Below are 20,791 nucleotides of genomic sequence, written 5' to 3' on the forward strand. Positions count from 1 at the left end.
AACACCAGAAACATCATCCTACAGACTTTCCTAAATGCAATGTGCAAAATTGAGTAGAAAGGCTATTGTTATTAATGGGCTATTAGCTTTTTCTTATGGAGAGAAAACTGAATCTTCTACAGGGGTGATCAATCAAATTCAAAATAACACATAAATGCCATCAAATAAATATTTATTGGCCAGTGTTATTTTAGTTATCTATTATACTATTATAGTTTTTATTAATATCTTTATAATTGTTTTTATTTTTACATTTTATTTTTAGTAATTCTAGTAGATCAAATTATTCTATTTTGCTTATTTGCCAAGGCAACATTTCTAATTTTCAGATTTTAAAACTCAAATATTCATACTTTATTTCATATTTATTTCAATGAACAAAAAATATTTTTACTGTAGTTTTAGTTAACAGTAACTAACAAATCTGTCATAAACATGAAATTTAAAAAAATAACATTTTAAAGTTTTCGCTAAGTATAGCACTTTACAACAACATTAATGTATTATTAATGTACATTTGGCTATTACTGCAATATTCACATTTAAACCTATATCGACCTACAAAGCTGTTTTGACTCCTTTGAAGGTGTTCATATAAAAAGAGAAAAAATAGGATTGATTTATGAAAGGTATGAAATTAGCACATTTGTTTTAGTTTTTGCCAGGTTAGACCTAGCCATTAGCAATACAATATTTTGCGTTTTAAATATTAATTTTAATTTATTTATTTAGCTTAATCAAGATTTTGATCTAGTAAACTGATTTAATTCATTATTCATGTGTAACTCTCCTTATTTAAAAAAAATATATATATATTTGAATCAACTGTGAACTGGTTAGAAGCAACTTCCGGGCCGAGAAGTATATCTTAGCTCCGCCCCCCTCGGCCCTTGGCTCTTCCATCTCTGCCATCCGGAAGTTTCCCCGTGGATGATGATGATGTTGGCAATTACAGCGCGCTGATTTGCTCGTCATCTGTCTAGCGTTCAGTGAACGGAGTGACCGAGGAGGATGTGAGGCTGTCTGAATTCCCCATTCGGCTCCTCGGCATGCAGAAGAGAAGCGCGTGAGGAGAGGCAGTGTGATTTTCGTCAGGATGCTCAGGCTGTTCGCGGCGCTGATGATTGTTGGGCTTCTGCTCGCCTGCTTCACTTCCTGGCTGTTTGACAGCTATGACACCGCCTGGCACCCGAAGCGCAGCTTACACCAGTCCAAGAAGGTCGTCCCACCGTTTCCCAGCGGGCAGCGGGACAATATATTTTGGTTTGTGCAGGTAAACTGTTAAGCACTAAGCAGTGAATGAGAGAGGCCATGATAATGTGTCACACTGTCATTAGACCGTCAATGAGCTGATCAGTGATCATGTGATCGATTGGGAAATGGCTTTTATTTTGTGCTCTGCCATAATAATGTATTCCTCGATTAATGTGCGTAAAGGTTAACCACGAAAGGTCGGAATATTAGCTGTTGCATGACATCGAAAACGAATAATAAATGTAAATGAATAGTAGCTGTATTGTTTATGTATTTGAATCAGTAAAGTTCTTGCATAGTTATGATAAAGACTATACATGTTATATTTGGTTTATACAGTAGGTGTTACAAAAATGAAATACAAAGGACACATCACACAATTCCAGTGTAATCCATCCTTTAATGTAGTATACTGATTTAATATTAATATGTAACTTTTCTATTGTCTTAAGACATCTTGGGTAGGCTTACAACTCCTCCGTTAATGACAATTTAGAGGATTTAAATTCTATTGTAATAGAATTGTATTGTAATAGAATTACACAATTTAAGTAAAAAAAATATGTTAATGCTGGGACACAACTTCAGCAAAAAATGTAATTTTTAGAGTAAATGTCTTTTTTGTGAAAAACTATCATATCATAAATTTCTTTTATATTTCTTATATTGGCTCATTGTACATTGACATAGAAAATAGTATAGTTCATAACTGGTTCTTCAACAATGAGTAAGATTTGACTCTTGGAATAGTTATTTTTATAAGAACAATTTAATAAAGTGAAACAGAAGGCTTAATTACTGTGTGTCCTTCACACTCCACAACAACATACTCTAACTATACCATTTTGTTGGTGTGTATTTGATGAAACATTTATTTGAGTGTAGACTTTCATATAGTCACATTAATTTGTGTCATTTTTTTGTCATAAAATAGTATATTTATATAAGAGGTAGAGAGAGACCATTTGGCATTTTTGATCTACTATATGTATGACATCCTGGAAACAAAAAGCATGTCAGTCTGATGTGTATGTACAGTGTGGATGAAGCCCTTTTATTATAGTTTGTATGGTAAAACATGAAATCTCCTTCAGCTGTGTGCTAACTCACACATAAGAGATGCCTCCTCTAATACGCCAGTGACACTTGTTCTATAAATAAGCAAGTTTTAAGTGTGAGATGTCCAACACTCACTGTTAACTACACAAAGGACTGCATGAAACTCATTATGGACTGTTTTCCAACCCTGCTGATTTCTCTGTGTAGGTGTCCGACATCCATATCAGTCGTTTCCGCGATCCGGGGCGCATTCCAGACTTCGAGAGGTTCTGTAGTGACACTATCGATGTGATAAAACCTGATCTTGTGCTGGCCACAGGTGAGCTAAAATATGTTATTTACACATAGAATTAAATTTTATATGCAGCATAAAACACACAAACACGTATGTTTCTTTTGCAGGGGATTTAACAGATGCAAAGACTGAGAATAAAATGGGCTCGCTTCAACATGAAGTGGAGTGGCAGGCCTACTACAACGTCCTTAAAAGATCACGAGTGCTGGAACGCACTAAATGGATCGACATTCGGGGAAATCATGGTGATTATTTTTATGATTTATGATTAAGGATGAAGTTCGAAAATATCGATTGTTGACGAACAGGTTAACCGTAACACTTCCAACCTGATCTATGAATCTTAAGATCAGAATTAAGTTTCCTCTGCGCACGTCACTGTTGATCAGGGACAATAAATCTCCATCTTTGGCCCAGTGTCTGTTGGCAATAAAACAATTAAAGCAAAGACAGCTGGACACTATTATGTCGCACTAATGACTTGAAATGAAGCCCAGCTCTATTAAACAGGATATTGCCTGCTTGTTGTGACACAAGAACAAACTTCAGTGGATTAATGACAACTTTGCCATCATGAGGCTGCTTATCATCTTATCATTACTCTAGTTTCCTATCTTGATTTAAAGGGATAATTTAGTCAAAAATGAAAATTCTGTCATCATTCAGACAACATTGTTTTGAGTATACAGTATATTCATATTTTGGGTTAACACTTAACACTTTTGTTTTTATATTAAAGTTTTTATCATTTTTAATGTTTTTTTTATTGTTTTAGCTTTATTATAATTATCAAATATATATATATATATATATATTTGGGGGTGTTTATAGGGTTTCTTTTAATTACCAATAACAACAATTTTACTCAGCTACTCTTCAAACTCATATGATATTTTATTTGTGTCTGTCATAAACAAAAGGAGATATTTATATGAACATTCAAGCTGCACTTTTACATTTACAAAATACGTGTTTAACATACAGTTAATGTTTCTTCTGGTATAAGTATATAAATATTAAGGTACAAAAATGGCATCAGCTTAAGGAGGAGTGGATCTCTAATGAACTCGCATGGCTCACATATCATTTTTGCCCCTATTCCCATGATCCCATTTCCCCAAAGGTCCTGTTACTGGTGTTACATTTACGAAAAGCTTCCAGCCATGTAATAAGAGCTCCATTATCAGTTATTTTGTCCCCACTCTTCTTCCATTTCCAGGAAATCTTGACTAATATTCTCTTCTTGTCTCCTCAGATGCCTTTAATATTGTTTCTCTGGAGAGTGTGAACAATTATTACAGGTCAGTACAAATATGACGGATGCAGAACATAATGGCTTTAAAGCTACACAAAGGTTCGATATAAAAAAATCCCTTTACTTTTTTAAATGCACGTCTAATAGTCATGTGAAATGGCTTCTCCAGTCAGACCAGTTATACAAGTTTTACACTGACTTGTTGTCAACCGTTTTATTCTTAGGAAGTACTCTGCCAATCAGAAAGTTGGATCCTTCCACTACATACACAGAACCCCCTTTGGGAACTACTCGTTCATTTGTGCCGACGCCACTCTGACCCCTGGACCCAAACGGCCCTATAACTTCTTTGGGATTATCAATCAAGTAGGAGATATGTTCATTTTAGCTTTGCTTATTTAAATGTAGAGCTGCACGATTAATCGTTAAAAGTTTGCGATTCCGATTCAAACACCCATGCAATCTTATTCCTAAATGACAGCCATTCGGCTATGTCTATTAAACATTTGACAAGTCTTTTCACAAACAGTCTTTTTAACCACACAGTATGTTACAAATATTCATATTATCACAGAATTACTGGGATAAAAGTTTATAGTTCGGATATAAGCAATGTCTATGGAAGTAAATCAAGTGGTCAAAATAGAGCCTCACTGTTTGAAAGTAACATGGCGCTTCAACAACTGTATCAATTACATCGTTACGCCAGTAGGTGGCGACAAGTGACTGTTAAAAATGTATTAGTCATTGAATCATTCATTCAAGAGGTTTGTTCAAAAATACAGATTTATCCAGTAATGAAATGAGTGAGTAATGAATGTATTAGTCATTGAATCATTCATACAGATTTCTTTCTTTCTTTTTATTTATACATATTAATTAAACATTTTAAATAGACTGCAGTAATTAACATTTCGTTGGAAATTCTAGTACATTACATTATTTTGTTAAGTTGTCTGCTCAGAACTGGCAAAAAAATCGTGATTTATCAATTTATCCAGAATCGTGCAGCTCTATGTAAACGTGATGACAACTTTCTCTTTAGACTGAAATGTGAATGTTCCCCATAGACTCAGATGGACATGTTGGCGACGTTTAGAGAGGAGAGCTTGAGCAGTAACAAGTCCATCTGGTTTGGACATTATACCACATCTACTGTCATCTCCCCCTTCCCAGGAATCCGAGAGCTCATGAGGTTTGGAGAAATCTCAAAGTAACTCTGTCATCCAATTCGATTGTTTCCCCCCACTGATATCTGGCCCAAATCAAATATACTTGTGTTGCTGTATGCTTATAAATAGCAAAACTGTTTGAGATATATATATTTTTTTTAGGGCTGGGCAACAATTAATCATCCAAATCCAAAATAAAAGTTTGTGTTTACGTAATATATATGTGTCTAGTGTGTATAATCATTTTGTGTATATATACATAGTTACACACACATGCATGTATATATTTAAGAAATATTTGCATGTATATACTTTATATATATTTATACACAATTAAATATTATGTATAAATAAAAAAATAAAAATATTTGTATATAACACATTTTTCTTAAATATATACATGCATGTGTGTGTATTTATGTATGCAAAATAATTATACGCAGTACACACACATATATTATGTAAACACAAACTTTTATTTTGGATGCGATTAATCGTTGCCCAGCCCTAATTTTTTAAAATATGATTTGGGTATTTTTGCTTATCTAAAACTTTGACTAAACAGCATAAGGTTGTCAAATATGATTACAGTGTACAGTAAACGTTTTAATAAATATTCTTTAGCTTCCGCCTGCACCTGGTCATCTATAGTATTTATGTTTCGAATGTTTTGATGATTTGATTGATTGATTGAATGATCTGTAAATGACCAAACCGAATAAATAAATGAAAATAAATATTAAAGCTGCAGTCTGTAACTTTCCCCCCCAAAATTTATATAAGCGTGTACATCATGAATTCATGTTCCAAACCATGTTTTTGTCTTATCCTGAATCACTACGGTACACCTATAATAAGTGTTTATACCTGCGTGACTCGTCATAGACATAAATGGAAAGAAGTAGCTCCGGCTACACCGTTCATCCGCAAGATGCATGCAGTTCTGTTTATTGACCACTAGAGCACCAAAAGTTACAGACAGCAGTTTTAAATGTAATTTTTTCCTGTGATGGTAAAGCTGAATTTTCAGCAGCCAGTCTTGGCATGGCATTATTGTGTACACAGTACACAGTGTCTTAAGTAAATGTAATCAAATGGATTGCAGGGTAATCAATAAGTCCATTAATTTCAGTACAAACACATCGCATTCTGTTAAACCTTGCAATTTCATCCGTTGTGTTTTTTTACAGTACAGCCGTAGCGTATTTGTGTGGGCACTTACACACACTAGGAGGCTTCATGCCGGTACTGCACAGTCGACATCAAGGAGGCACGATGGAGTTAGAGCTGGGAGACTGGATGGAGAACCGCAGGTAAGTTCACAAAGAACGAGGTCCACACTCAAGGGAATGCCACATGATGTAAATATAGCTGACTGCGTGAACAAGTACAAGAACAACAGCTGATATATGTGGAAGATGATTTGTTGTGCCCTAACTCTTATATAAAAACAAAAAAAAGGAGTCACATGCAGTTCTCCCTTGGTTCAGGTACAGGATATTGGCTTTCGACCATGACCTGCTTAGTTTCTCTGATTTGACGTTTGAGGACTGGCCAGCTGTGCTGATCACCAATCCCAAAGACGCACAGTACCTTCACCCAGGAGTGGAGCCTCTGGGTCGAATCCGCAGTTCCACGCACATCAGGTGTCTCTGTGTGTGTCCTCTTGAAACTTCAAGAACCTTCACCAAATGTTGATTAGAGCTGCACGATAAAATGAGTATCACAATTTCTCCCATGTTTAATGTTAAATGTTAAAGGGTTAGTTCACCCAAAAATGTTGTACAATATTTACTTGTTTCAAACCCGTAAGACTTTCGTTCATCTTCAGAATACAAATGAAAACCTTTTTGATAAAATCTGAGAGCTTTCTGTCCCTCCATAGAGCTACGCAGAATGAATGATTCAATGACTCACTCTTAAAGACTTAACTTGTTTTATTTCTGGATGAATCAGCAGTTGTTTTTTTTAACTAATCTTGTGAATGAATGATTTAATAACATTCACTTGTCGCCACCTACTGGCGTAACAATGTAATTGATACAATTGCTATTTGAATCGCCAAGTTACTTTTGAATGTTCCGGTGTGATTTGGTCAAAGATTTATTGGACAGATTGCGTAGGTGTTCGAATCGAGATTATGATCTTTTAACCATTAATCATGCAGCTCTAAACTTATGAAGCAGTATTGTCTCTCATCTAAACCTCACACTGGCTTGTCCCGTCATACCCTGAATGCCACATTTTGAAGTTGCACTTATTGTTGCTGAATGTGTGTCGTGTTCTGTAGGGTCCTGGCTTTTTCTGAAGCTCCGATCACAGCTGTGTATGTGAGTGTGGATGGAGTTTCACTGGGAAAAGCATTCAGCGCTGGGGGTCCTTTATATGTGCTGCTCTGGGACCCAACACTCTACGCTATGGGACTGCACACTATCAGAGTAAAAGTGGAGGTAGGTAATCAACCTTAAGCATGAAATTTTAGGGTGTAACCATTCCCTCAAACCATGCGACTTAAGGAAAGGTATGTTATTATTTTTCTTAACAACTGGACAATCAAATTCTGTCTGGTTGATGATAAATTGAGCCAAAATTCCCATAGACTTTGTAAGGAAGAAATACCTGGAGACAGAATATCATACATAGACTTAAGCAAACACTTAGAAAACACAGAATAGCAATATACTTAAACCATTCCAACCTTAGCAACCCCATAGCAATGCCCTGGCAACAACCCTGAACACCCCAGCAACTGCAAAGCAACATGTTTAAACCATTTAAAACCTTAGCAATCGCATAGCAACACCGTGGCAACCACCCAAAATATCCCAGCAATTGCAAAGTAATATGCTTAAACCATTCAAACCTTAGCAACCACACAGCAGTGCCCTGGAAACAACCCTGAACACCCCAGCAACTGCAAAGCAACATGCTAAAACAATTTAAAACTTTAGCAATCGCATAGCAACGCCGTGGCAACCACCCAAAATATCCCAGAAACTGCAAAGCAATATGCTTAAACCATTCCAACCTCAGCAACCCCATAGCAATGCCCTGGCAACCACCCTGAACACCCCAGCAACTGCAAAGCAACATGCTTAAAACCACTTAAAACCTTAGCAACCACATAGCAACGCCGTGGCAACCACCCAAAATATCCCAGAAACTGCAAAGCAATATGCTTAAACCATTCCAACCTCAGCAACCCCATAGCAATGCCCTGGCAACAACCCTGAACACCCCAGCAACTGCAAAGCAACATGCTTAAAACCACTTAAAACCTTAGCAACCGAATAGCAACGCCGTGGCAACCACCCAAAATATCCCAGCAACTGCAAAGCAATATGCTTAAACCATTCCAACCTCAGCAACCCCATAGCAATGCCCTGGCAACAACCCTGAACACCCCAGCAACTGCAAAGCAACATGCTTAAAACCACTTAAAACCTTAGCAACCACATAGCAACGCCGTGGCAACCACCCAAAATATCCCAACAACTGCAAAGCAATATGCTTAAACCATTCCAACCTCAGCAACCCCATAGCAATGCCCTGGCAACAACCCTGAACACCCCAGCAACTGCAAAGCAACATGCTTAAAACCACTTAAAACCTTAGCAACCACATAGCAACGCCGTGGCAACCACCCAAAATATCCCAGCAACTGCAAAGCAATATGCTTAAACCATTCCAACCTCAGCAACCCCATAGCAATGCCCTGGCAACAACCCTGAACACCCCAGCAACTGCAAAGCAACATGCTTAAAACCACTTAAAACCTTAGCAACCGCATAGAAATACCCTAGCAACAACAAGAACACCCTAGCAACCTAAAGCAACATGCTTAAACCACTCAGAACCTAAGCAAACATATAGCAATGCCTTGGCAACAACCCAGTACACTTTAGCAATTAAACCATTTAGAACCTTAGCAACCATATAGCAACGCCCTGGCAACCAACAAGAACACCCTAGCAACCACAAATAAAGGTTTATAATTTTAAAACGCTGATAAGATCTAAAATAATGGCTGCCTTAAAAAAACTCACACTGGGGGGTCAGCTAGAATGTTTAAAACGTATGTGTGAAAGGGTTAAATGTGGAACTGCTGGTATTTTAAGAGAATGGCCCAATGTTAGCTTTTCTCACCCCTTCTCTGTCTCCCTTTTCCAGGACTCGGCAGGTCGCTCAAAAGTGCGAGAACAGCACTTCACCCTGGAGGAGGACCTCACCCCCAGCTTTGGCTTCTTGCAGTCCTTCATCCTCCTTACAGACCACTACATACTGGTAGGAAACTGCAACATAGTCATGGTGTGGTGCTGAAAGATTAATCACCATAGACAAATGAGTGGTTAATTCACTCAAAGCTTTTTTTGTTGTTGTTGATCCAAGCTTTAAACATATCATAATTTTGTATGATGTTTTTTTTCAAACTTTATGTCTGAAAGTCTGGATCTGGGACAAGAGTACAACAATAAAAGTTACTGTTACTGTTTATCTCTGTGTTCTCACAGGCACGGATCGCCTTTGTGGCAATAATATTACTAAACCTGGGTGGACTTGTACTCTTCAGATTTATGCCTGTATCTTCAACAAGAGGTATTTCAGTTGCTTTAACGTTTAACAAATCTTCTGTCCTGTCTTCATAGTGCCAAAGCATAATCGACATTTCACACTATAAACTCTTCTAATTTATCAGGGCTGTCTTCTCAAGTGTGGATCTCCCTGCATCTTGTCAGTAAGAGCAACGTGTTCTTCTACTCTCTGCTGCTGTTCAACCTGTATACAGCATTAGGTAAGTCATCGTCTGGCACCACTTTTACAGTTTTGCACATTGATGGAACATAATTATTTAAACTACCACTGTAGAAAGCCTGTGATCATTTATTACACAGAAAGAGAGAAGTATTTTTTTTAATTCAACCATTCAGAAGAGAGACTGAATTATATATAATGGCATAATTGTTATAATATAGATAACTGCCTCTCATAGTTTCATAAATGCCTTTAACTAACACTTGACCTGCATAAATGAATTAACTTAAAAAGAAATCTAATAAAATTGTGCAAGTGTCAATTACACCATTGACTCCTGAATCATCAATCATCTCCTGAAAAAATAAACACTAAAGAAAAGTAAAAAATATATATATTATATATTTTATATGTATATATATATATATATATATTATATGTGTATATATATATATATATATATATATATATATATATATATAATATATACATATATACATGCATGTCAAATCATTGGTACAATAATATCATGACATGACGGATGTTAAACCAGGTTACACAGAAAAGACTATTTGGATCTATTTTGGATCAGAAATTGACAATTCCTGTATCCATTTACAATTTTAAAATTTGGGTTTACAAATCAATATAACTGTACATTTAAATTAGAGATAAGCTAAGTGGTCATTTTTGACCTAAAACATAACAGCGGTAATTTTTTAAACAGTTCACAAATCAAAAAATGAAACTTCTGTCATAATTGACTCATCCTTGTGTTATTCTAAATTTGTATGAGTATTTCATCTTTGCAACACAACATTAGATATTGTTATTATAAAAACAAAAGTGTATGTTTTTTGCCTATACAATGAAAGTCAGTGGGGTCCAAAAAACCCAAGCCCCGTTGTCTTTCATTGTATGGATGAAAAAAAACAAAAACACAAATGTGTTTCTGTTCAAAATATCTTGTTTCACAAAAGGGTGAGTAAATGAAGACAGAATTTACATTTTGGGGCAGACTGTTCTTTTAAGCAGTCAGATCCACAGATTGGTTTTTCAGGTGTCACTTTTGTTGTTGATTTTGAAGAAACCTCACACTTCAAAGGAAGTGACCTGAAATGAATAATCATGCTAAATATAAATTTATGCAGCCCTACTTGGTTTGCTAAAGAGTTCAATGAAGACATGTCAGGATGAACTCAGTTGCAACGTGTCCTTGCAATTACTGTGAAAAAGGAACGTTGTGCTCTGTCTGCTGGTTTTTCAGGTCCATGGTTCATTGGGGAAGTCATAGATGGACACAATGGAGCCGGCTTTGCTTTTGGTGTGTTTGTGGATGGGCATTTCCTTGAAGGCGGTCTGACATATGTCGTGGGAGTCATGCAGGTAATTCAGGATTTAGGGTTGGGAACAAAGAACCTGTTCTTTTCTGAAATAACCAGAAACGTGCAAAATTAGAAATAGAATTGACTGTACAACGCTGAATGTCACAGAATCAGACTGTTTAATTAATACCGGTTTAAGAAAAAAAAATACTAAAAGACTGCTACTTCAATGTGATGCCTGCATTTTCTACGTGTCTCTGTGAGAATGAACAGCACAGTTTCATCTACTATACATACGTCAAGTTTGTTGTGTTTTCAGCATCTGCTGTCTCACTATACGAGGACATGGAAACATAAACTTATGATTACATTAACATAAACTTAACTAGATTTTTACCATTTTATTTGATAAAAAGAATGTGAGGCCTTTATGTATGAATGAAATACAATCACAGCTGAAGGGCATTGTTAGGCACAACACAAAGTACCTTATTGCTTTAAAAAAAAAGGTTACCACAAAATACAAATATGGAAGCTGAAAATATATGTATTAATATGTTGCTATTTTTAAAGCAAAATCATTCAACCCAAAAAATAGTCCCTGATAATGACAGTAAAGGGCAAGAGAATGTTGCTAGATGTAATGCCTCATCTAATAGACCTCAAATAAAACCTTTATTTTTTTTAACACAATATATATTTCCACACAACTTTAAGAACCCATAAGACTTTTGTTCATGATTTAAGGTCTTTTTGATGAAATCTGAGAGCTTTCTGTCCCTTCATTGAAAGCTACGCGACTACCACTTTGCTCATAAAGAGATCATAAAAAATAATCTTTTGAAGAGACAAGATCACTTTATATGATGAACAGATTTGATTTTAGGCTTTTATCCCCATATAAAAATTGATCAGAGAACATAAACAGAAGCTCAACCGAACCTGCTTGACGCGTGAGAACAAACCTCTTGCCGAAGCTCAAACGTGTCACATAACACAAGAATGAACCTCATTGGTTCTCGCACATCAAGTGAAGATCCTTGAGCTTCTGTTTACCACAACTGATGTGAGTTGATGATTGTTTATGTGAATGAAAGCCTAAATTTAATGTTCATCATATACAGCGATCGGGTCTCTTCAGAAAATTTGGCCAAAATTGCTCAATTCATATGGATTAGTTTTACGATCTCTTCATGAATTTTTTGAAGAGTCAAAGTAGTAGTTGCGTAGCTGTCAATGGAGGGACAAAAAGCTCTCAGATTTCATCAAAAAGATCTTCGTTTGTGTTTTGAAGATGAACAAGAGTCTTACAGGTTTGGAACGCCATGAGGGCAAGTAATTAATGACAGAATAAAAACTTTAAAGCTAACCCTTTAAAGGGATACTCCATTTGTTTTGGAAATAGGCTCATTTTACAACTCCCCCAGAGTTAAACAGTTGAGTTTTACCGTTTTCGAATCCATTCAGACGATTTTCTGATATTTAGAAGAATATCAGTAACCAGACAGTTTCTGGTCTCATTGACTGCCATGATAGTCAATGAGACCAGAAACTGTCTGGTTACTGATATTCTTCTAAATATCAGAAAATCGTCTGAATGGATTCGAAAATGGTAAAACTCAGCTGTTTAACTCTGGGGGAGTTGTAAAATGAGCCTATTTCCAAAAAAAGTGGAGTATCCCTTTAACGTTCAGCATGAGAAAAACGTTAGTTTTCCTAACTTTAACCAGAAACTTTCTTACAATTCCCAACCCTAACTATAACAGATGAGTCATAACATGCCGTCTGTCATCCACAGGTGCTTTTCTTCAATATGCCTCTCACTTATTACCTCTGCTGGAGTCTTCACCACAGGTGTCGCGGCACCAACTTCCGCTCGCAAATCTGCCGGCCGGGCTGCCGCTGGAGGACTCTGGCCATACACTTCGGCATGCTGGTCCTCATGATCTGGCAAGCCTATTCTTGCTACTTCCTGTTGGAGACCTACGGGCTACTGGCCTTCTTCCTGTCTCCCGTACGTACCTGGGCCTTTGTCATGGGCCTGCTGTTGGTGTACAGAGCATGGTGGGGAACTCCTCCTCGTTTCTCCGATGGCAGCAAGACCAACCGGCCTTTGTGACGCTGACAGTTGAAGAGGGGCCTTCGCCTGTATCATTGTGACATTGTTTTGTGCCAAGCTCTTCCTGTCTTTACGGTCACCAAATTGCCAATCTTTACCGTTAAAAACAACTTTAGTTAATATACAAAACCGTTGTATGGAGCGATGATGTCGTCATCATCCCATATGGGTGATGGAGCCGTTTAAAACCACTCCTCTACATAGCCAGTTCCCTTCATTGTGAAGTCCTAACAGATGTGTGTGGTTAAGCACACCTATTACTTTAATAATCTGCACATTATGTTCTTGTCAAATTATGTTTGTTTTTATGTGTGAGGAGCAATCAAGAAAGGAATAATGATTTTCTTAATTATTGTGCACCAAACTGACTCTACACAGAGAGGTCATTTAATATGGATCTTCTTAAATGTTTTTTCAAGTATATATCACACTGTAAAGAGGGGATGATATATCTCTCTCAATTTTCTTACACCTGCACACAATAATATTTATTGGTTAATTTATGTGACGAAGCTGGCCATTATCGCAAATTTTTTCGGGCGGAATCACACACCATTTCAAAAGAAGCCGAAGCATCAAGCTTTGCATGTCGCCAACAAACAAACAGATCGGAACTGTGTATGTGAGCGTAATGGGACACTGTTCAGCCAATCAGAACCAGCATTACATGGCTACTTACCAAAATACCCACATTTTATTATGCTAGGAAAAACTGTAGCGTCACACAAGGGACATGAAATTGCCTGGAATAATGTTAAATTGTATAGTTTAGTGGTCATTATGCAATATATTTGACATAGATTGCCAAGAAGTTGTCAGAATTATAGGGTTCGGTCACCCAAAAATTGTTGCAAACATGCAAGACTGTTGTTTATCTTCGAAACACAAAAGATGATGTTTTTACAGAAGCTCAACAATACTCATTGGTTCTCAGTTTCCATTATGTGAATACAAGCCTAAATTACACCTGTACATTTCTTTTAACCTTCAAATGGTCTTCGTTCACTGTTTACACTTCTTGGCTTCGGGGTCTACACGACCCCAACAATTGATTGAGTAATTGTACAAAAAATATACATTTTTAATCATACAAATAATATATCATTTGTTTTGTTTACTTCTCATCTATTCATTAATGCTGTGTTTTTGGATATATATAAAGTACTTTTGTATCCATATATCACACAATTCCTCAACTACATCATTAGCTTGCATTTGAAATATTTTTTTTTTTATGATACATTGCATTTATGCTCTAGTACTAGGCCTTCATTTCTGTGTAAAAATTTTCAGATTTATGCCGGATGTTTTTTTGTTTAGTTTTTTGACACGTGAAAAAAATATATTTATTTATTTTTTTTCACATTTCCCATTCATTTCAATGTGGGGTCATATTGACCCCGAAGACCAGAAGTGTTGTATAGATAGATAATGTATGAAAAGTCACAAAATCTTCCAAAACATTCCACTGAGATGAAGGGAACCTTTTTTTTTTATTATTAAGTAAAAGTCGATTGGGGTCGTATAGACCCCATGACCCGATTGAGGGCTACAATGTCCTTTTTGAACCTTTTAGAGCATGGAGGTTTTCAGGGAACGGCCTTTGAATGGAGGTACAGAAATCTTTCAGTAATCATTACAAATATCTTAATTTGTGTTTCAACGATAAACAAAAGTCTTGTGGGTTTGGAGCGACATAAGGGTGAGGAACTGATTGATTTTGAAGTAAATTAACCCTTCAGAGTCGTGTAATAAGTTTTGGTATGTAACTCAAAGTAAGCATCTTCACTGCCAAACTATAATCCACCATCTGCAGTGGAAGATCTCGATTTTTATCTACAATTTACTCAAACCTATTAATCATTCAAATGCATATTCCAAAAAAGACTGTTCTCTCAAAAGGAAGAAACCACTATGTTTATATACAGTAGATGAGCATGAATGTAGAACATTTTCGTACAATGCACAATGGTTCGTAATTAATCCATTAATGACCACTTAATAATACACATCCAAACACATGCCAGACTGCTAAAGGGCACGTGCCAATGTAGCGTATGGAATAAAACGCTGAACACATGGAAACAATCAAATGTGCACAATTCTGATACGTGTTTATTAGAGAAATGTTGTCAAGCAGCTCTTTTATAGTTAGTTTTGCACAGTTGCAAACCACACAAACAACCTGAGGACAATGGGCATTTTTTGTGTTGTCATTGAGGTATTTTGCACCATAATCCACTTGACGGGTGACTGAAAGAGTTTCTGGTGGATTCACTGTTTTGTCAGGTCACTCAAGGTCTCTGTTCTCTCTCAGGAAAGTAAAGACTTGAACAATAGGCTGCTCTAGTTTGTCTTTCAATTACCTGAATGTTATTTTGAAAGAGTTTTGTTGCAGTTTTAAGGCACATTATATTGAGAATTAACATTTTTGGAAGATTCCACATTTACTCTAGATTTGTGGTGAACCAATAGGACTTTGAATGTCTGATGATGAAATATCTGCTTATATGTGATTTGGTTTTAATTACTGTATTGAACTTATTTTAATGTATGCATCCACATTGATGTTGTAATGTATATTTCTTCCAGTTGTTTTGCACTGTTTTTATGGGCATTCTCTGTTTCTGTGATCATGTGATTTTTGTCGTTTCACTGATGTTGGAAAGTGCTGTTTGCAAATATACAAAAAACAATGATTTTCAGTGAAAGATTAATGCATATTTACTTCAGATTTTACTTTTAAAAATTGATCAAAACATGTCCAAATAAATAGATTCTTTATTCAGATTTACAGCTGACATAGATGCTTTTCCTCATGAAAATGACCTCAATTTATGTCACATTTTTGCACCTATGAATCATCTTGCATTGGGATTGATTTATCTGGCTGTATTCATGTACTGTACAATAAAGTAAAGGGGTTTCATATTGTGATTTTTACATTTTGTGGCGTCTTTTTCGTTTGTAACCTTATTGTCTTAAAAAAATCTAATACATTTTTTACAAAACGAATACATTTCAATACAAAATTGAATATCTGGCACATATAATGTTAAAAACTTTGTGGTAAGTAACAATTTAAAAAAAAGAAATTAAAACTTTTACTCAGCAAGGATGCATTAAATTGATCAAAAGTAACAGTAAACAGTCATCCAAAAAAAAAATCCTGAAAAAAAATTATATTAAGGAGCACTGTTTTCCACATTAAAAATATTTAATATTTCTTAAAGCACCAAAACATCATATTATAATTATTTCTGAAGGCTGGAATAATGATGCTGAAAATTCAGCTTTGTCATCACAGAAATAAATTACATTATAAAATATATAAACACAGAAAATGGTTACTTTAAATTGTAATAACATTTCTGTTTTTACTGTATTTTTGATCAAACAAATGCAACCTTGGTGAGACTGAGACATTCTGTTACATTATTTTATGAACAAATTATATACATTTTCAGTGGCAAACCTCAAGCAGTCTTTTAAATCAAACTTTTTTTTATGTTAAACTTTTGATATGTTACTGAAAACAGACACTAAAATTAGTTTAAAATGGACATTTAGCACAAGGCCAATTTTAATTTAAATTAATTTTATTTTAAACCTCTATAGTGACTTCCTTCCAGCACACTTAAAGGGACAGCCTCACTGAAGCGACATCAAATTTAGCTTCTTAGTAACCTTTGTATTACCAGCCCAGATTCACAACAACACCGCAAAACTCCCACAAGGCCTCCAGATGCAGATGTTTGTGTCATTCTGAAATTGTGACAACTTGTTTACCTACGTTGCCTCCGGTCATCATGGAGCAGAACGCTTCTGAAATATGCGAGTGTAGTATTAATATAATAAACAAGGATGGTTCATTCAATATGTATGGAGAGTACACATGATAAATTAATGACAATAACAAACTCTCACCTCCCATGTTTTCTATACCAGTTACAACAGTTTCCAACACCTGTAAAATGAAAAGGAGGAATATGGTGTACCAAAGGTTTGTTATGCTTTCCATGTGAGGAAACATGACTGTGGTAGATTTACCTTTATCTGGCCCATCTTTACCCAGCGACTGAGCTGCATAAGACCTTCTTCATGTTTCTCCAAGTAGTTCAATACAACAAATCGCTCCCTGTGAACATATACAAGTTAATAAAAAATAAATAAAACAAATAAAACATTTCAAAAGAACAAGAGAAAATCACTCACTGTTCTTGATTGGATAACTTTTGTAGAAATGGTCACAGTGAATACTGTGCAGTGTTATTTTACATTTGATTACTTTATTCACTTTCTGCACTATTTATTTTCTAACCTGAATATTACCATTAGACCTACCACACAATCTTAAAGCAGTGTTTGTTGCATTTTTATCTTAATTCTTTTGTATTCATTTGTGCCATCACTTGTAATCTATTTATTTGTACTTCTTTTATTATAGACTGTTTACTTGTCAGATGTTTGAACTTTATATTAGTTAGGCTAATAGTTTTTGTTGTGTAATTAAATTAATTTCACTGGTATGTAAAATGTTGGTATCATTATTATTATTATTATCTGGGTCAAAAAGGTTAACAAAAAAGGATAATCTTTCAATTATATTGTAATGATGAATGTCTATAATTACTCATTTCATTCGCAGAAATTGAGAAAAGAAATGGATAAATCACAATTAATTACAGAAATCTAATACCTCTCTAATACCTTGTAATGTTGTTGCGACGCAAAGCATCTTGGGTATGCTCACTTAGAGGAGGTGGGTAAGGCACATCCTTATTGTACTGTGAGATTTGGCCGCACAGGATCACATGACCACCGGGATTCATCTACACAGCATGAGTATTGCACTTTAACAGAAAAACAAGCCTCCGAAATTGACCAATTAAGAAGGCAGCACATACTGTGAGGACTGTACCTGTGATATAACAGCATCGCTAATGGGACCGCCAACATTGTCAAAGTATATATCAATGCCTCTGGGGCAATGCTCTCTCAGCGCTGAGTTGATATCTCCATCTCTGTAGTTTATCCCTGCTGTAAAGCCCAGCTTTGTAACCAAGGTCTGGCATTTCTGGTCAGAACCGCAAATGCCCACAACTCTCTCACAACCATCCAATTTGGCAATCTTAAACAATAGAGGGGGGAATTAAAATAACATGGCAAGGACAGAGCAAAAATGATTTAAGTTAACAGGCCAGTTTCGTATATACAGTCCATATATTTCGTATATACAGAGAACAGGCCAGTTTCGTATATACAGTCAGTCACACATTACCTGTCCAGCAACTGACCCACAAGCTCCAGCTGCTCCACTGATGACCATTGTCTGGTGAGTTCCTGCAGTCACATGACCCTTCTCTCTCACACCTAACAGAGCAGTGAGGCCAGGCATGCCTACCGCTCCTAGAACATATGACAGGTGTCCATCTACCATCTCTGGGTCAACCTGCAAGAATGAGTACACCACACATCATAAAGCCTCATATCCAATTATTCATATACATTAGTTGATCAAACTTGCTCAAATAAACATTACACCTTTTGTAAAAGGCTGCCATCCATCACATCGTAGGTTTGCCAATGCCAGTTGAAGGAGGTGACGATATTGCCCACAGATAATGCCTTGTTCTTGCTGGCCTCGACTACACCAACTCCACCTCCATCCACACACTCATCTAATCGCCATGGCAACAGGTAGTCCGCTCCAGTATCATTGTTCATGCGACAGCGCTGGTTTGTTTCATAAATGAGTGAATAAATTAATGCTTGATAATAATTTCAGTTTGATATTTGTAGTGAAAAGTATATATATATATAAACAAAATAGAAAAATGTGTACAGGTGTGCTATATACAGAATAGAATTAATAGAGAATGGAATAAAGTGGTAGGGCTACTTCATGAAAACTCAAACCACATAAAAGATAAGTAGAAAAAAAAGAATAAATGAAGGAAAGAAGGTCGTCTCACCATGTAAGGGTCAACTGAAAGAAACAATGTCCGAACTAACACCTGCCCTTCACTCAACTCGGTGGATTTCACAATCTCTTCTACACGAAAATTCCCTGGAACCGGATGACCATGTTTTCCTGATCATACAAGGAAAACCAATAAACTTGAACACTTGCACCACGGTTACACCCTGCCTGATTAGTGCACTGTATGTTATTGTTAATTATGTGTAAACTAAGCAAAATCATCAACATGGTTTACCTGGTCGAGAACCCAACACAACTCGTTTTATATTTAACATTTTCCTTCTTTTTTTATTTTATCACCCAACGTTTTTTAAGGCTTATAATAAGTTAAGTCAGAACTTATGCTTCTTAAAATGCAAATTAATAAAAAAAATTGCTCGCAGCGACTGGTTTTCTTCCTGAAATAATCACATGACGCCCAGGCGCTCGTCTGATTGGCTGCAAGATAGTTAAAGGACTGGTCGCAAGTGCTTTTTTTTTTTTTTTTTTTTTTTTTTTTTTTATTGAACACACTTATTTACAAAAAAAAAGCAATTTACAAAATCTCTCGTTGGGAGACTCATATGCATAACATAAACAGTTACATTGAACAAAATTCAATAAACAAAATAAAAAACAAATAAATTAAATCAATTAAGCAAAGGCATTTCAGTCCATAAGGCACGTCAAAGTTATTCACAAATATATTATCCTCAGTCTTCATATAATCATAAAATAAAGTTACATGGAAGCTTTACAAATTATAATGACAAATATTTTGAGACATCTTCACATAGAGAATAAATTTTGTCACTGGAGTCTTTCAGAAGTTTCAAAGAAACAAAGTATTCCCTCAGTTCAATTTTAAACACTATTATGGATGGATTTTTATTTTGCCATTTGCATTTATGAATATGGTATTTACCCATAATTGTTATAATATTGTAAATTCTAAAGAGTTCCTTCGGAAGGTTTTCGTTACCAAACAGAATTTGCTCTAACTTCAATTGTAAAATTCTCTCCATTTTTATTTCTAGCCAATTCATGACATCTTGCCAGAATCCTCTTATCACTGGACAAGAGAAGAATAAATGTTCAATAGTTTCATCTTCCTGGGAGCAGAACACACATGGCTCCACTTCAAAACCAAATCTCTTTTTCAGCATTGCTGCTGCTGGATAATATCCATTTATAATTTTGAATTGCATTTCTTTAATTTTAGGAGGTATAGGCCATTTCATGAACTTGATGTATTTATTTGTTATTTTGTCATCATAGTGCCTTATTTTTATATTTTGGTCAAAATCATGAAATAGTCTACATTTTAGTATTTTGCTAATACAATTATTGTTACATTTTTTGCTGTTTATGGGAATTTGGTTTAATTGCAATTTAGGCAAATTTACTTGACCTTTGGAATAATGTAAATAATTTCGTATCATATTTAATAAGGCTATTGGTATTGCTTTACATATCTTGTTATAATCCCTTACTAAACTTTGTATATCAAATTTTGTTTTAAAATCCGTAAAACTAAGAAAATTTCCTTGTTCATCTAATATATCAGTGATGAAGATGATTCCCTTTTCAAACCAATT

General features: G+C 35.6%; 2 protein-coding genes across 2 annotated transcripts; one reads left to right on the forward strand and one right to left on the reverse strand.

Moving 5' to 3' along the window:
* The first annotated feature begins 955 nt into the window (after positions 1-955).
* On the forward strand, positions 956-13,572 carry tmem62 (transmembrane protein 62). The gene is made up of 14 exons (XM_039667536.2): positions 956-1,273; positions 2,521-2,632; positions 2,716-2,853; positions 3,864-3,909; positions 4,088-4,229; positions 4,934-5,058; positions 6,226-6,348; positions 6,526-6,681; positions 7,326-7,485; positions 9,206-9,319; positions 9,547-9,631; positions 9,732-9,827; positions 11,055-11,173; positions 12,911-13,572. Exons 1-14 carry the CDS (start codon positions 1,097-1,099, stop codon positions 13,229-13,231), a joined length of 1,914 nt encoding a protein of 637 aa, XP_039523470.2. The 5' UTR covers positions 956-1,096; the 3' UTR covers positions 13,232-13,572.
* Positions 13,573-16,743: 3,171 nt separating this feature from the next.
* Positions 16,744-19,619, reverse strand: ptgr2 (prostaglandin reductase 2). Its single transcript, XM_039667523.2, has 9 exons — positions 19,450-19,619; positions 19,207-19,325; positions 18,776-18,967; positions 18,513-18,683; positions 18,153-18,362; positions 17,942-18,063; positions 17,282-17,369; positions 17,159-17,198; positions 16,744-17,056 (listed from the first exon to the last, which is right to left on the reverse strand). The coding sequence occupies exons 1-9, from the start codon at positions 19,487-19,489 to the stop codon at positions 16,992-16,994; spliced, it is 1,047 nt and encodes a 348-aa protein (XP_039523457.2). The 5' UTR covers positions 19,490-19,619; the 3' UTR covers positions 16,744-16,991.
* Between the last annotated feature and the right edge of the window lie 1,172 nt (positions 19,620-20,791).

The sequence above is a fragment of the Pimephales promelas genome, chromosome 15 (assembly GCF_988280905.1).
Source record: "Pimephales promelas chromosome 15, fPimPro1.hap1.1, whole genome shotgun sequence".
NCBI classification, from domain to species: Eukaryota; Metazoa; Chordata; class Actinopteri; order Cypriniformes; family Leuciscidae; genus Pimephales; species Pimephales promelas.